Here is a 17,806-nt window from a genome sequence, read left to right as displayed (position 1 = left end):
AGCTGTCCGTGGTACTAAAGCAGAACATCCACAGCAAACATAACTACTTACATTTTATAATGTCAACTTATTGGTGAGCTGAAATCAACATGAGGGGTCATTCATTAGTGATGCAGAGCAAATTTAAAAACAGCTGAAGAGCTTTCAACTTCTTCTCTGTAGTCAGATATCAGCATGTGGAAATGAAAAGGAGGTGTAAGCAGTGTGGCCATTGTTGGAGTAATTTCAGGATCATTGAGATCTCTTCTGGGGAAGGTATGACCTGTATGAAAAGGACAGGTTACACCTGAACCTGAGGGGGACTAAGATTCTTGTGGACAGGTTTGCTGGAGCTGTGAGGGAAGGTTTAAACTAATTTGGCTGGGAGATGGGAACTGGAGTGGTAGGATTGAGGATAAGGCATACAAGTAGATACAATGTGTTGTGAGGGCAAAATTACAATCAGTGGGATGAGTTAAGATGTAACAGGGAGCCAAAATCAAGAAGGATGATAATAGTGATATATTTGAATGCATGCAGTATATGGAATAAGGTAGATGAAATTGTAGCACAGTTAGAGATTAGCAGTGGGTCGTGGCTGAAGGAAGATCATAGTTGGGAGCTTAACATCCAAGGATACACTCTGTATCAAAACAACAGGTAGGGAGGCAGATGGGGTTGGGATTGCTCTGTTGGTAAAATGAAGTCAAATCCTTAGAAGGAGGTGACATAGGATCAGAAAATGTAAAATCCTTGTGGGTAGAGTTAGGAAACTGCAAGGGTAAAAAAGACCCTGATGAGAGTTATATACAGGCCTCTGAACAGTAGCCAGGATGTGGGATACAAATTACAACAGGCGATAGTAAAGACATGTAAAAAGGACAATGTTTCTATAATCATAGAGGACTTCAAAATTCCAGGTAGATTGAGAAAATCTATTTGACACTAGATCCCAAGAGAGGAAATTTGTAGAATGCCGATGAGATGGCTTTTTAAGGCAGCTTGTGGTTGAGCCCACTTAGGGGAACCATTCTTTTCATGTTGTATGTCAATGATTTAGATGAAGAAATTGAAGGCTCTATGTCCAAATTTGAAGGTGATCCGAAGATAGGTGGAGTGTAAGACAGGGCTAAGGAAACAGAGTCTGCAGAAGGACTTAGACAGATTGGGGGAATGGACACAGAAGTGGCAAATGGAATATAATGTAGGAAAATGCATGGTTGTGAACTTTGGTACAAGGAATAAAGGGGTGGATTATTTTCTAAATGGTGAGATAATTAAAATTTCAGAGGTACAAAGTGACTTAGAAGTTTAAGGTTCCCTAAAGGGTAACTTGCAGGTCAAGTCTTGTAATGTGTTTCACAGAGTAAAATATTCAAAAGCACCTGAAATGAACTTAATCAGACAATATTGTAACTGTTTTAAAGATGTAAACTTTAGAATGGGTGTCAAATAACTTGGTCAATAGTTGGTTTTAATAATTAACTTGAAGGTTAGAAAGTGAGACGCTTGAATTGGTGATTACCTTGCAACAACTTTAGGGTAATGCTGAACAGACTAAAAGTAGAGGACTGCAAAGCTGGAGGGTTATATAGCTGAAGGAGGTTACCAAGATAAGGAGGCATGAAGCAATTATTTGAAGAAGATGAGAATTAACTTAAAATTGAAGTATTAACGGACAATGAGCAAATGTAATTTAGTGAACAGTCTTGATGAGTGAAGAAGAGTGCAATTTAGTGAAAAGAGAGCAACACGTACATAAGCTTAAGATTATGGAGTGTTGAATATGAGAAAGTTAAGAAGAACATTTTTGTAGTCAATAATTTTTGAGGTTACAGAAGCATACTTCAGGGATTCAACAGCAAATTTGCCAAGATTGCAGAGATCTTGATGGTGAATTAATGCAGTAAAAATTTGGTTTGTGATTGTCTGAAGCAACAGATAATCTGAAAGAGTAGCCAATGAGATGGATGGATATTGATAGTTTGGGAATAAAGTTTGTGATGGGTTGTTCTCACAAAAGCAAACATCCTCTCCACATTCACCCTGTAAAGGCCCTTCAGGACCATATCTTTTTCCATAAGATATAGGAGCAGAAATAGGCCATTCAGCCTTTCGATTTCATTTAAATTCTTTCTCTCTCTTCCAAACAATGTCTAAGGCTGACTTCCAATATTTTCCCAAATAACATCCTGCATATTCCAGGTACTAATACAGTGGATTTTCTCTGAAGTTCAAGCATTTGTGAGGGATGCTCATGCCTTCAAGCCTAATTGTGTTTTTTGAGGATAAGATGAAACAAATAGATGAAGGATGTGGTGTATATGGATTTCAGTATGGCATTTGACGAGGAACCACATGAAAGGATCATACAAAAAGTCATGAGGCATGGAATCCATGGAAATGAGGTTGAGTGGATTTGGAAATGGCTTGCTCACGGAAGGCAGTGAATGGTAGTAGATGGGATATATTCTGCCTGGAGGTCGGTGGTGTTCCATAGGGATGTGTTCTGCAATCCCTGCTCTTTGTGATTATTATAAACTACTAGGGTAAGGAAGTGGAGGGGTTGATTAGTACGTTTGCAGATGATGTGAAGGTTGGGGTTATTGTGCATAGTGCAGAATGTTGTTGCAGTTTACAAAGAATATACCCAGGATGCAGAGCCGGTCAGAGAAGTTGTTGATTGAGTTCCATCTGGAAAAATGTGAAGTGATACACTTTGGAAGAATGGACTTGAAGGTGAAGTACAAGGTTAACAGCAGGATTCTTAGAAGTGTGAAAGAGAACTTGTGGATCCACATCCAGAGATCCCTGAAAGCCACTACACAAGTTGATAGGGTGGTTATAGTATACGGTGTGCTGGCTTCATTAGTCAGTGGATTGAGTTTAAGAACTACAAGGTAATGTTGCAGCTCTATAAAACTGTGGTTAGATCACACTTGGAATATTGGTTTCAGCTAAAATTAACACATGGGCAGCATATAAATTTGTACTGTATATTCTTGTGTATCTTCAGGATGTGTCCAATATATATGGGAACAAATGTGCTGTGAATAATGTAAGCACCCCTTGTAATAGAAGAAAGATGATCAAGCCTATCATCTCTGTCTTATCATTTAACATTTGCAGTCATTCCGAATCATTATAGTCCTACTTGAATTATTCTCAGCTCTATTGAAGGCAGTTTCATTGCTTCAACTGATGTGACTTCTTCACACAAATTCAATTTGACTTTTGCTTTTAGTGTTCTGATGGAATCATAGAGAATAGAAGCCCTTCAATCCAAGGGTAGTGTGTTTAAACTAAGTAGTGGGGGGGGGGGTGGGGGGGGGATGAACTGCAAATATAAGAATGGAGTTAAAGGGAATGAGAGAATAAGAAAAGTTAAGAAAGACAACAGAATTAAAGGGGCAGAAAGGTCAGGAAGGGATCGGAGAGTACGGGCAAGTGCAATAGTAATCGATGTGAAAGGTGAGGAGAGTAAAGTATTACTTTAAAAGGATTAAAAGTATTATATATGAATGCATGGAGTATAAGAAATAGTGGATGAGCTTGAGGCTCAGTTGGAAATTGGCAAGTATGATGTTGTGGGAATAACAGAGAGATGGCTGTAAGAGGGCCAGGGCTGGGAAATGAATATTCAGGGATATATATCCTATCGAAAGGACAGACAGGCTGGCAGAGGGGGTGGGGTGGCTCTGTTGGTGAGGAATGAAATTCAGTCACTTGCGAGGGGGGACATAGAATCAGGAGATGTAGAGTCAATATGGATAGAACTGAGAAACTGTAAGGGCAAAAAGAACCTGATGGGAGTTGTCTACAGGCCCCCAAACAGTAGCCTGGGCATAGGGTGCAAGTTAAATCAAGAGTTAAAATTGGCATATTGCAAAGGTAATTCTATGGTTGTTATGGGGGATTTTAACATGCAGGTAGACTGGGAAAATCAAGTTGGTACTGGACCCCAAGAAAGGGAGTTTGTGGAATGCCTCAGAGATGGATTCTTAAAGCAGCTTGTATTAGAGTCTACCAGGGAGAAGGCAATTCTGGATTTAGTGTTGTGTAATGAGCCAGATTTGATAAGGGAACTCGAGGAGTCATTAGGAGGTAGTGACCATAATATGATAAGTTTTAATCTACAATTTGAGAGGGAGAAGGGAAGATTGAAAGTGTCAGTATTATAGTTGAACAAAGGGGTCTATGGACACATGAGGGAAGAGCTGGCAAAAGTTGACTGGAAAGGTACCCTAGCAGGGATGACAGTGGAACAGCAATGGCAGGTATTTCTGGGAATACTACAGAAGGTGCAGGATCAGTTCATTCCAAAGAGGAAGAAAGGGTTCTAAGGGGAGTAAGGGGTGACCGTGGATGACAAGGGAAGTCAAGGACAGTATAAAAATAAAAGAGAGGAAGTATAACATAGCAAGGATGAGTGGGAAGCCAGAGGATTGGGAGACTTTTAAGGAGCAACAGAAGATAACTAAAAATGCAATCTGGAGGGTGGGGGGGGGTGGGGAAGATGAGGTACAAAGATAAGCTAGCCAAAAATATAAAGGAGGATAGTAAAAGCCTCTTTAGGTATGTGAAGAGGAAAAAAATTAGTTAAGACCAAAGTTGGGCCCTTGAAGACAGAAACGGGTGAAATTATTATGGGGAACAAGGAAGTGGCAGATGAGCTGAACAGGTACTTTGGATCTGTCTTCACTAGGGAAGACATAAACAATTTCCCAGATGTAATAGTGGCCAGAGGACCTCGGGTAACAGAGGAACTGAAGGAAATTCGAATCAGGCACAAAATGGTGTTGGGTAAACTGATGGGACTGAAGGTTGATAAATCCCCAGGGCCTGATGGTCTGCATCCCAGGGTACTTAAGGAGGTGGCTCTAAATATCGTGGACGCATTGGTAATCATTTTCCAAGGTTCTATAGATTCAGGATCAGTTCTTGTGGATTGGAGGGTAGCTAATGTTATCTCACTTTTTAAGAAAGGAGGGAGAGAGGAAACAGGCAATTATAGACCAATTAGTCTGACATCAGTGGAGGGGAAGATGCTGGAATCAATTATAAAAGATGTAATAGCGGCATATTTGGATAGCAGTGGCAGGATAGGTCCGAGTCAACATGGATTTACGAAGGGGAAATCATGCTTGACTAATCTTCTGGAATTTTTTGAGGATGTAACTATGAAAATGGACAAGGGAGAACCAGTGGATGTAGTGTACCTGGACTTTCAGAAAGCCTTTGATAACGTCCCACATAGGAGATTAGTGGGCAAAATTAGAGCACATGGTATTGGGGGTAGGGTGCTGATATGGATCATAAATTGGATCGCAGACAGGAAACAAAGAATAGGGTTTAATGGGTCCCTTTCAGAATGGCAGGTGGTGACTAGTGGGGTACCACAAGGCTCGGTGCTGGGACGGCAGCTATTTACAATGTACATTAACGATTTAGATGAAGGGATTAGAAGTAACATTGGCAAATTTGCAGATGATACAAAGCTGGGTGGCAGTGTGAAATGTGTAGAGGATGTTGAGATAATGCAGGATGACTTGGACAGATTGGGTGAGTGGGCAGATGCATAGCAGATGCAGTTTAATGTGGATAAATGTGAGGTTATCCACTTTGGTTGCAAGAACAGGAAGACAGATTACTACTTGAATGGTGTCAAGTTAGGAAAAGGGGAAGTACAACAAGATCTTGGTGTCCTTGTTCATCAGTCACTGAAAGTAAGCATGCAGGTACAGCAGGCAGTGAAGAAAGCTAATGGCATGTTGGCCTTCATAACAAGGGGAGTTGAGTAAAGGAGCAAAGAGATCCTCCTGCAGTTGTACAGGGCCCTGGTGAGACCACACCTGGAGTATTGTGTACAGTTTTGGTCTCCAAATTTGAGGAAGGACATTCTAGCTATTGAGGGAGTGCAGCGTAGGTTCACGAGGTTAATTCCCGGGATGGCGGTACTGTCATATGTTGAAAGATTGGAGCGACTAGGGTTGTATACACTGGAATTTAGAAGGATGAGAGGGGATCTGATTGAAACATATAAGATTATTAAGGGATTGGACACGCTAGAGTCAGGAAACATGTTCTCGATGTTGGGGGAGTCCAGACCAGAGGCCGCAGTTTACGAATAAGGGGTAGACAATTTAGAACGGAGTTGAGGAAAAACTTTTTCACACAGAGTGTTGTGGTTCTGTGGAATGCTCTGCCTCAGAAGGCAGTGGAGGCCAATTCTCTGGATTCTTTCAAAAAAGAGTTAGATAGAGCTCTTAAAGATAGCAGAGTGAAAGGATATGGGGAAAAGGCAGGAAAAGGGTACTGATTGTGGATGATCAACCATGATCACAGTGAAGGGTGGTGCTGGCTCAAAGGGCTGAATGGCCTACTCCTGCACCTATTGTCTATTGTCTACCCCATATCAGGAAAAAAAACATTGTTGGAATACTATTTCTAAATCTCTATCAGTGCAACTTTCTTTTCATTACTACTACTCTTGTTGTCTAAATGTCTTCATGCTGACTATGTTGGGATGATGACAATAACTAATCATTCATAGAGCTTCTGTGAAGTTCCTCCATTTACCATGTGTTAGATTTTTTTCAGCACATTAAAATATTAGGCCTAGAGTTGTCGCCAGCAGTGAGCCGTCTGTGCTCACTTTATGCAAAGATAGAGTGGACTTGCCATTTGCAGGTATCCTGACACTGACATGCTGATAATTTTAGATTGATTCTAAATGTAGCTTTGGATGACAAAATAATATTGTGTGGCTAAGTCAGAAGAAACTCTTTCCATGAAATAGTTGAAAGAAACTGACAAGGCACAAGCATTTATCAATGTGGACTGTAAATAAATCTTAAAAATGTCAATTCTTTGTGTCCTATCCAGCAATTGAGAAGAATATGCTACTGTTTATACAGGCAAGTTTATCATTCATGCCAATACTGTACCTTTGTTTAAATGAGCAATGCTTGAATAAAAGGAGGGCTTCTCAAGCATTTAGGCTCATTCTGTTGGCCCAATCAGTGGTGGGAGAAGAGCATAGCAAATTTAGAAAAGTACAGAAGGGATAAGTGGGGTGACCATTGTTGGGAGTAGGCCATTGGTGAGAGTAGGAAAGTCAGGCTTTGGCTCAAAGGAGGCTTCAGCTTGAAAGAGAGTTAACTCTGGGTAAGTTTCTGTTAAGGTTCCCTTTTCTTTCTCCTACTGTACTTTGTGTAGTTATTGGCAGTTGTGTGTTCTTCATGCCGGATGTTGGAGTCCTGGGAGCTCTCAGGGAACTACATTTGTGTGAAGTGCAGCCAGCTGCAGCTCCTTGATCATTTTAGGGAACTGGAGCAGCAGCTGAATAACCTTCGGCTTCTACGGGAGAGTGAGGCAGCACGATAGTGTGGTGGTTAGCATAACACTTTACAGTTCCAGTGGCCCGGGTTCAACTCCCACTGCTGCCTGTAAGGAGTTTGTATGTTCTCCTCTTGACTACGTGCATTTCCTCCGAGCTCTCTGGTTCTCCCACAGTCCAAAAAACATATTGGTTGGTAGGTTAGTTGGGCATTGTAGATTGTCCCATGGTTAGGCTAGGGTTAAAATTGGGTTTACTGGGTGGCCTGGCTCGAAGGGCTGGAAGGGCCTATTCCATGCTGCATGTCAATAAAACAAAATTTAAATATAAAATTGTCATTCAGAGTTACAGGGAAGTAGTCACCCCTAAGTTGTAGTGGCTGGGTGACTGTTAGGAGAAATGGAAATGTGAATAGGCAGTTAGCACAGAGCACTCCTGTGGCCATTCTCCTGAATAATAAGTATACCATTTTGGTTACTGTTCTGGGGATGATCTCCCAGGGTAATGCCATGGAGACCAGGTTATTGGCACTGAGCAAGGGACCAGGTGCAGAAGGGAAGGAAGGAGAAGAAGGGAACGGTGGTGATACAGGACTCAATACTCAGAGGAACAGACAGGAGATTCTGTGAATGTGAATGGGATAAGAAGGTAAGGAGAGGGGATGATGTGGCTCTGCTGGTAAAGAATGGCATCAATTCAGTTGAAAGATGTGACATAGGATCAGAAGATGTGGAATCTTTGATGGAATGTGATAATGTGATAAATTGTTACTTACCTGGAATATATTACAGCCACAATAATACTCAAGTAGCTCAACACTATTCAGAGCAGAATGTTTCTAAATGAGTCCTGTAACCATTAACTTTACATGTTATTCTATGGCTGTAATATGTCCTATTTACAGAAAGCACTGCACCAGCAAACTTTTCATGTCAACAACATCTTTCCTTGCTACCAAGAGGCTTGTGAACTAAAAGTGACACTGATGATTCCTTGTGAATAAATTTGAACACCCTACTAGAAGACCAGTGCCAAATTGCTTTCATCATCAGTTCATTCATGTGTTGACCTATTCTAAAAATAGAAGTTTTTAAAGCTACAGAAAAAAAGTCAAATCATTCATTAAAGTTTATACTTATGTTTCTTTATAGTCGTGTAAATGAAGTAGAAAAATATAACTGTTGGTTGTAATTTGCGGAAAGTTATAAAGAAAGGGGAAAAGGGAAGACCATGGATCTATATTGATGCTGCAAGGATGACTAAAGGTTACTTATGTTTTTGGAATATAGTTATTTCTATTGTGTATGAAGTTGTCCATAAAACTGTAATATACTAAGTTTCTTTATCTACAATGCCTATAAAAAGTATTCATCCTCCTTGGAAGTTTTCATGTTTTATTCTTTTATAACAATGAATCATGGTGGATTTAATTTGGCTTTTATTTTTGACTCTGATCAACAGAAAACAACTCGTGTTAAAATGAAAGCAGATTGCTACAAAATGATCTAAATTAATTGCAAATATAAAACACAAAATAATTGATTGCATAAGTATTCATGTCCTTTAATATGATGCACCAAATCATCACAGGTGTAGCCAATTGGTTTTGGAAGCCACATAATTAGTTAAATGGAGATCTATTTTTGGAGACCTGTGTGCAGTCAAGGTGTTTCATTTGACTGCAGTAAAAATATTCCAGTATCTGCAAGGACCAACTGTGGTGAGTTGGTATCCTGGTTAAAATCTACACCATAAAGACAAAAGAACACTCCAAGCAACTCCGTGAAAAAGTTGAAAAGCACAAATCAGGAGATGAATACAAGAAAATTTCCAAGTCACTGAACATCCCTTGGAGCACAGTTAAGTCAATCATCAAGAACTGGAAATAATATGGCACAGCTGTAAATCTGCCTAGAGAAGGCCATCCTCAAAAACTGAGTGACTATGCAAGAAGGGGCTAGTGAGGGAAGCCACCAAGAGGCCTATGATACTGGAGGAGTTACAAACTTCAGTACTGTGATGGGAGAGACAGCACATACAACAGCTGTTGCCTGGATGATTCACCAGTCACAGCTTTATGGCAGAGTGGCAAAGAGAAAGCCATTGTTGAAAAAAATTCACATGAAATCTTAGCTAGTTTGCCAGAAGGCATGTGGGAGACTCTGAAGTCAGCTGGAAGAGGTTTCTATGGTGTAATGAAATTAAAATTGAGCATTTTGGCCATCAGACTAAATGCTATGTTTGGCATCCCTAACACTGCACATCATCAAGAACACACCATCCCTACTGTGAAGCATGGTGGTGGCTGCATCATGCTGTGGGAAAACCTGATGCAGTCTACAAGAGAACTGTGATTTGGGAAGATTAGTTTTTCAGCAAAACAATGACTCCACGCATAAAGCCAAAGCTACACAGGAATGGCTTAAAAACAAATTTAATGTCCTGGAGTGGGCAAGTCAGAGTCCAGACCTCAATCCAATTGAGAATTTGTGGCTGGACTTGAAAAGGGCTTTTCACCCACAATGCCCATGCAATCTGACAGTGCTTGAGCAGTTTTGTAAAGAAGAATGGGGAATAATTGCAGTGTTCAGATGTGCAAAGGTGATAGAGACCTATCTACACAGATAAAGGTGCACCTACTAAATATTAACTCGAAGTGGGGGAGTAATTCTGCAATCAATTATTTTGTCTTTATTAATTGTAATTTAGACCAATTTGTAGAAATTTGTTTTCACTTTGACACAGAAGAGTCTTTTCTGTTGATCAATGTCAAAAATATCAAATTAAATCCACAGCAATATAATGTTTTAAAGCAATAAAACATGAAAACTTCAAAGGAAGGTGAATTCTTTTTGTAGACATTGTATATGTATCATCAATGGCTCAGTTGATTGCATTCTTTCCAATTATAGTTAATTTATTTGTAAATAAGTTGAAGAAGCTTCCTTTATGGGTGCCTTGAGTTTATGTTCAAATAGCTGCTGCAGGAGATCTACCCGCAAACTTTTGATCCTGAGATGATGATGATGCTTTGACAGATAAAAATGGTCATAAGTACGAATTTCTGAAAAAGAATTGTTATGATGAGGTGATAGTTTTAAAATAAAACAGAAAATTATTGAATTGTTCAACAGCATCTTTGAAGAGAAAAAACAAGTTTGGCATATCATGTTGTGAACCAGTAATCAGAATGGATCAAAGCTCTTTCATGAAAAATGTTTGCAGGTTTAGAAATTAAAAATTATCTTTATTTGGGAAGCTGACATGTACTAATTTCTTCTAATCTGATATTTCTTAACAGCTGTGTGTGACCCACCATGTCAAAACAGGGGTTCATGTTCTCGACCTCAAGTCTGTGTCTGCCGGTCAGGATTCCAGGGTTCTAGGTGTGAAGAAATTGTTCCAGAGCAACCATACATTCCCCGTGTTCTCTCATCAAGACCCCTTCCTTCTCAGTCATCTGCCTCGTACTCAAATGCCATTCAGAAAATTCACAGCAATGCAAAAAATACCACCAAAAGAATGAATGAAATTCCATCTAAACATAGGGCTTCATCAGTTGCTCAAGGCGAGAGACTTCTGTGAGTAGGTTTAATTTATTCCCCTTCATTGGTGCATTACTTCCCAGGGTAATAGATTCTACTCTTATTTTAAGATGATAGATTATTTGGTAGCTAATACAATTTATCATGTCATTTTCTTGGCATATTGACCAGTTTCTAACTGTATTAATAATTGTTGAATGCAGTAAATAATGCATATCTGATTCAAGGCTCCAGAGATAACTACATAATTTTTGTCAGTTTTGAGAATTTAATTGATTTTCATCTTTATTTCATTGTTAATGACAAGGTGAAAGATGATAATATGGAGGAATATTTTGCTCCTTTTTAAGAAAAAATTTGGCATAGTCATTTTTGAAATACTTCTTAGCCAAAAATATTAAAGTTAGGAGTAATTAACTGAGCAAATCAGAGAGACATTGATAGGATGCAGAAGTGGGCTGAGAAGTGGCAGGTGGAGTTAAACCCGGAGAAGTGTGAGGTGGTACACTTTGGAAGGACAAACTCCAAGGCAGAGTACAAAGTAAATGGCAGGATACTTGGTAGTGTGGAGGAGCTGAGGGATCTGGGGGTACATGTCCACAGATTCCTGAAAGTTGCCTCACAGGTAGATAGGGTAGTTATGAAAGCTAACACCCCATAAGCTTTCTTAAGTCGAGGGATAGAGATTAAGAGTTGAGATGTAATGATGCAGCTCTGTAAAAATCTGGTTAGGCCACACTTGGAGTACTGTGTCCATTTCTGGTCGCCTCACTATAGGAAGGATGTGGAAGCATTGGAAAGGGTGCAGAGGTGACTTACCAGGATGCTGCCTGGTTTAGAGAGTATGCATTATGATCAGAGATTAAGGGAGTTAGAGCTTTACTCTTTGGAGAGAAGGAGGATGAGAGGAGACATGATAGAGGTGTACAAAATAATAAGAGGACTAGATAGTGGATAGCCAGCGCCTCTTCCCCAGGGCACCACTGATCAATACAAGAGGACATGGCTTTAAGGTAAGGGGTGGGAAGTTCAAGGGGGATATTAGAGGAAGGTTTTTTACTCAGGGAGTGGTTGGTGCGTGGAATGCACTGCCTGAGTCAGTGGTGGAGGCAGATACACTCGTGAAGTTTAAGAGACTACTAGACAGGTATATGGAGGAATTTAAGGTGGGGAGTTATATGGGAGGCAGGGTTTGAGGGTCGGCACAACATTGTGGGCCGAAGGGCCTGTAATGTGCTGTACTATGCTATGTTCTCTGTTCAAATCATAATCGGATGTCTCTTGTTTAAAGTGAACAAGTCATGCCTGTATTAAATTTATAGACAAAGCAAAGTCGCATTAAGCTTTTGTCATCTAATACTGTAAGGCCCTGTTGTCTACTATTTGCAATAAAAATTAAAATTGGTCTGTAACTTGAAAGTAAATATAGAGAAATAATAAATCAAGGATTGCTATGGTGTGGTGAAATTGAGAAGTTTAATTTAACAGATAATGTTTGTATTTTAAGTGAAATAAGAAGAACAGATATAAAGATTAAATAGAAGGGCATTAAAGATAAGGGCATGTTTTTCTATTTAGATTCTTAAACAATTCACTCTGCAGTCATACTTACTCCTTTGCTTTTGTTGTGGCTGTTCTGAGTCTCTGATTCCAGTCAAACTTGAAGACTAAGATCTTACTCTTGGGCAGCCCCACTGGCCTTAATTGAGATTGCTTTTGTCGAAGGCTGTTTTACATCATTATCAGGAGTAATTTAAAAGCAGTTTAAGCCAATTTAAATAATGAAAACATATTATTTATAAAATTGTTTGCTAATATTTTGAACATGTCTAAGTTAATTAAAAACATAACAACATAAGAACATAACAAATAGAAGCAGGAGTAGGCCATCTAGCCCGTCGAGCCTGCTCCGCCGTTCAATAAGATCATAGCTGATCTGGCCATGGACTCATCTCCACCTACCTGCCTTTTCCCCATAACCCATAATTCCCCACTATACGAAAATCTATCCGACCTTGTCTTAAATATATTTAACTAAAGTAGCTTCCACCACTTCATTGTGCAGAGAATTCCACAGATTCACCACTCTCTGGGAAAAGCAGTTCCTTCTCATCTCCATCCTAAATCTACTCCTACTCCCCTGAATCTTGAGGCTTTGTCCCGTTGTTCTAGTCTCACCTACTAGTGGAAACTTTCCCACCTCTATCTTATATCCCTTTCATAATTTTATATGTTTCTATAAGATCTCCCCTCATTCTTCTGAATTCCAGCGAGTGCAGTCCCAAGTGACTCAATCTCTCCTCATGGTCTAACCACTTCTCCTCTGGAATCAACTGGGTGAACCTCCTCTGCACTATTTCCAAAGCCAATATATCATTCCTCATGTAAGGAGACCAGAATTGCATGCAGTACTCCAGGTGCAGCCTCACCAATACCCGGTACAGTTGCAGCATAACCTCCCTGCTCTTAAATTCAAACCCTCTAACAATGAAGGCCAATATTCCATTTGCTTTCCTGATTGCCTGCTGCACCTGCAAACCAACCTTTTGTGATTCATGCACAAGTACTCCCAAGTCCCTCTGCACAGCAGCATGCTGCAACTTTTTACCATTTAAGCAATAACCTGATCTTCCATTTTTCCTTTCAAAGTGGATGACCTCATATTTACCAACATCGTACTCCGTCTGCCAGACCCATGTCCATTTACTTAACCCATCTGTATCTCTCTGCAGACTCTCTATATCTTCTTTACAAGTTGCTTTTCCACTCAATTTAGTATCATCAGCAAACTTAGATAAACTACACTCGGTCCTCTCTTCCAGATTGTTAATGTATCTCGTGAACAGTTGCAGTCCCAGCATCAATTCCTGCGGCACACTGCTCACGACTGATTGCTAACCAGAGTAACACCCATGTATCCCAACTCTCTGCTTTCCATTGGTTAACCAATCCTCTTCCCATGCTAATACATCACCCCCAACTCTATGCATCCTTATCTTATGGATAAGACTTTTATGTGGCACCGTATCGAACACCTTCTGGAAATACAAGGAATTAACGTCCATCTGTTCCCCTCTATACACTGCGCTTGTTGTATCCTTAAATACTCCAGTAAGTTTGTCAAACAGGACCTGCCTTTGCTGAATCCATGCTGTGTCTGCCTGATGGATCCATTTCTTTCCAGATGCCTCGTTGTTTCTTCTTTAATGATAGCTTCAAGCATTTTCCCAACTACAGATGTTAAACCAACTGGCCTATAGTTATCTGCCTTTTGTCTACGTTCTTTTTTTGAATGGTGGCGTGACATTTGCTGTCTTCCAATCCACCAGGACCTGCCTAGAGTCCAGAGAATTTTGGTAAATCATCACCAAAGCCTCTACTATAACTTCTACCATTTCTTTCAGTACACTGTGATGCATTCCATCAGGACCAGGGGACTTATCTATCTTCAGGCCTACAAAAAGTGAAAAGTAAAATAAAATGTACCAACTTGTTCATTCCTTTAGGACCAAAAGACATAGGAGCAGAATTAGGCTATTTTGCCCATTGAATCAGCTCCACCATTCCATCATGGCTGATTATTGTTCCCTCTCAAACCCATTCTGCTGCCTTCTCCCTGTAATCTTTGACACATTGATTAATCAGGAACCTCCACCTTAAATATACCCAATGACTTGGCCTGCACAGTCATCTGTGGCAATGAATTCCACATATTTACCACTCTCTGGCTAAAGAAATGTTTCCTCAACTCTGTTCTAAGTGGTCATCCTTCAATTTTGAGGCTGTGCCCTCTGGTCCCAGACTCCTTCACCCTCCACTATAGGAAAGATCATCTCCGCATCCACATTATTCAGACCTTTCAATATTCAGTAGGTTACAATGAGATTCCCCCCCGCCCCCCCGCCACCGTCCCCCGTCCCCCATTCTCCTAAACTCCATTGACTACAGGCCCAGAGCTATCAAATGTAAATCCTTTCATTCCTGGGATCATTCTCATTCTCAACACACTAGCTATATATTAACAGAGGGGAAAAAACGTACTAGATATTGTTCTTACTTAGAACTTGTGTATGTTTCCCCCCTAGCCTGTTGAGCCAACGCCAACCCGTTCCAACACTGGCAGGTCCGCCTACACCTTTTTATTGGCCCTATGCTGATTTCAGCTCACAAAAAGAAAGCTGAAGCTCTCAAACTCTTTTTAAACTTCACACTGTGTCACCAACAAGCGATCTCTCACGCTGATCTGAGCCCACAGAAAATGAGCTTTTCAATCAAGGTCAGCCATCCCTGATTAAGGCTGAGGGAATAGATGCAAAGCTCTTCTGGCCCTTGGTTGAACTGAAGCCAGTAATGAGTCCAGTGCTCGAGCAAAGGTTCAGAAGCACCAGCATCAAACATCTAGCTTGTCTTTAATTTCCATCTTTCAATGGACAGGCAGGAGGTAAAGTAAATCAGCAAGGCCTGCATCACTGTCCCTACAGTCACAAAAGTTAAGTATGATTCAGCACTCATTTTTATGTTCATTTTGTTGACTGTTATTTTCTTGCAAGAAAGCAGAAAATACCAGAAATAAAAGGAACATCTATAGATTAGGGGAAAAATTTATTTCAGTTTTGTCATTTATTATTGGAATTGCTGCTAATTTACCTCATCCAATTTTATATTTCAACCCACTTTCACCTAACACACTGATATTCTTCACCTTAACTCAGTGACAAACGCTCCTGATCTTTCTCCCTCATGTAGTGGAAGACTCCACCATCACCTCTTCCCACCATATTTCACAGCTGGCCACAGCACAAATCTAAAGGAATATAAGGCTGCTAATGAACTTAACACCTTGAGCAAATGACCCAGGGAAACTGGATAAAACTGCTGATTACTACTGTCCTGTTGCAATGCCCATACAGCTCAACTTCTTGTTTACACTGAAATCTTAAAACTCAGGACATTATATCAAATGTTTACTTCGAGCAACAAGGCATGTTGTGGGAAATTTGATGCAGATGTGATACAGCATGTATATTTATCTGTTTTATATGGTGGTGTAGGCTTTCAAGTCATCTGATAGTTTAACTGGAATTGGAAACTGTTGATACAACGCAGATTGCCGGGTTTTATAATAGGAAATTGATCCTCAGTGTTAGCATTAAGCCTGAATGGCAACTTTTAAATATATCTTCCTGTGTCAAAGTTTTTGAGTTGGTGGTGTTCTTTGTGGATCTGTGTTAAGAACGTTGGAAAAAGAAGCAGGAATGGGTCATACAGTCTCTATCCTCATAGTGACATTCCATAAGATCATATGTGAACTTTTACTCAGCTCCACTTTTCTGTACTACTTTCAGAATATCCAAAAAATTATACTCAGCATCTAAGCCTCCTTTTGGGCAAATTCACTACTATCTGGATGAAAACTTCTCTTTTTGTCTGAGTCCTGAATGATTGATTCCTTATTTTAAGATGGCAGCTATGGCTCCAGACATCTGAATAATGAGAATCATCCTATCATTTAACCTGTCAAGGCCCATGAAGAGTTTTGTCTGATTGAGAAAGATAATGTCTCACTTGTTTAGGTTTAGTGTGCTTAATCTCTCCTCATAGGACAATCACCCTATCTGATGAAACTCCATTGCACTTTTTCTATCACAATAACAGCCTTTCTTAGGTAGGAATAGCCCTATGCAAAATCTTAATTTTTCAGTTAGATCCTATATAATTTCACTATGATACCTCAGTTGTTTTGCTCAGATCCTACTGCAATGAAAGCCAGTGTGCTAACATTAAGGAGGTAATAATGCATTTGTAAAGATGCATTAACAGGAATATCAAGATTTAAGGAGGAAATAACAGGGTATTTGGAAAATCATACGGCAACCAAGCAGAATCAGTATGAAGACATGAGAGAATGCAGATGCTGGAATCTCAAGTAACAACAATTTACTTTTCTCAGTGGTTGAACAGGGCAGGACTGCGCAAGCGGGTGTAAGTCGGCCCGTGAGGCAGCGGGGGTATTTAAAAGAGAGCAGTTTGTGGAAGTCGGTCATTTTTCTCGATGGTTGAATGGGGCAGGACTGCGCAAGCGTGTGTAAGTCGGCCCGTGAGGCAGCGGGAGTATTTAAAAGAGAGCAGTTTGACGGAGTGGGCAATGGAGTAGAGGGAGACAGAGTAGGAAGGCTTCGGCAAGCAGAGGCTGAAGACGAGCTTCACTCCAAGTGAGGTAAAGCCGGGTAAGTTCCTTTAAAAGGAGAACCGTCTGCAGCGGTATTTTATTTGAAGCAAGGAAGGTGGGAGGCTGTAGCGTATTGGGTAGGTCATGACAGCTGAGATCGGCCCCGTGGTTTGTTCATCCTGCAGCATGTGAGAAATCAGGGATACTTCCAGTGTCCCTGACGACTATGTGTGCAGGAAATGTGTCCAGCTGCAGCTGCTGGCAGACCGCATTGAGCGGCTGGAGCTGCGATTGGATTCATACTGGAGCATCCGTGATGCTGAGAAAGTCGTAAGTAGCACGTTCAGTGAGTTGGCCACACCGCAGGTAAAGGCTACACTGGCAGAAAGGGAATGGGTGGCTACTAGACAGCGTAGCAGTAGGCAGGTAGTGCAGGAGTCCCCTGAGGTTATCTTCCTCCTAAACAGATACTGTTTTGGATACTGTTGGGGGAGATGTCTCATCAGGGGAAGGCAGCAGCAGCCGAGTTCATGGCACCGTGGGTGGCTCTGCAGCACAGGAGGGAAGGAAAAGGAGTGGGAGCGCTATAGTGATAGGGGATTCGATTGTAAAGGGAATAGACAGGCGTTTCTGCGGCCGCAAACGAGACTCTAGGAGGGTATGTTGCCTCCCTGGTACAAGGGTCAAGGATGTCTCTGAGTGGCTGCAGGACATTCTGGAGTGGGAGGGTGAACAGCTAGTGGTCGTGGTGCACAAGGTACCAACGATATAGGT

At 40.8% G+C, this 17,806-nt stretch overlaps 1 protein-coding gene across 3 annotated transcripts in view; it reads left to right on the top strand.

The window, feature by feature from the left end:
* Window positions 1–17,806, top strand: part of LOC140205944 (latent-transforming growth factor beta-binding protein 2-like) — a 496,450-nt gene that overhangs the window by 75,188 nt on the left and 403,456 nt on the right. For all 3 annotated transcript variants that reach the window (XM_072273854.1, XM_072273862.1, XM_072273844.1), the window contains exon 3: window positions 10,620–10,899. In XM_072273854.1, the coding sequence (XP_072129955.1) occupies window positions 10,620–10,899 (280 nt within the window). The remainder of the gene's footprint in view (window positions 1–10,619; window positions 10,900–17,806) is intronic.

Source organism: Mobula birostris, chromosome 1, assembly GCF_030028105.1.
Source record: "Mobula birostris isolate sMobBir1 chromosome 1, sMobBir1.hap1, whole genome shotgun sequence".
Lineage (NCBI taxonomy): Eukaryota > Metazoa > Chordata > Chondrichthyes > Myliobatiformes > Myliobatidae > Mobula > Mobula birostris.
The sequence above is the reverse complement of the archived record's forward strand: the minus strand, read 5'-3'. Positions and strand labels throughout refer to the sequence as shown.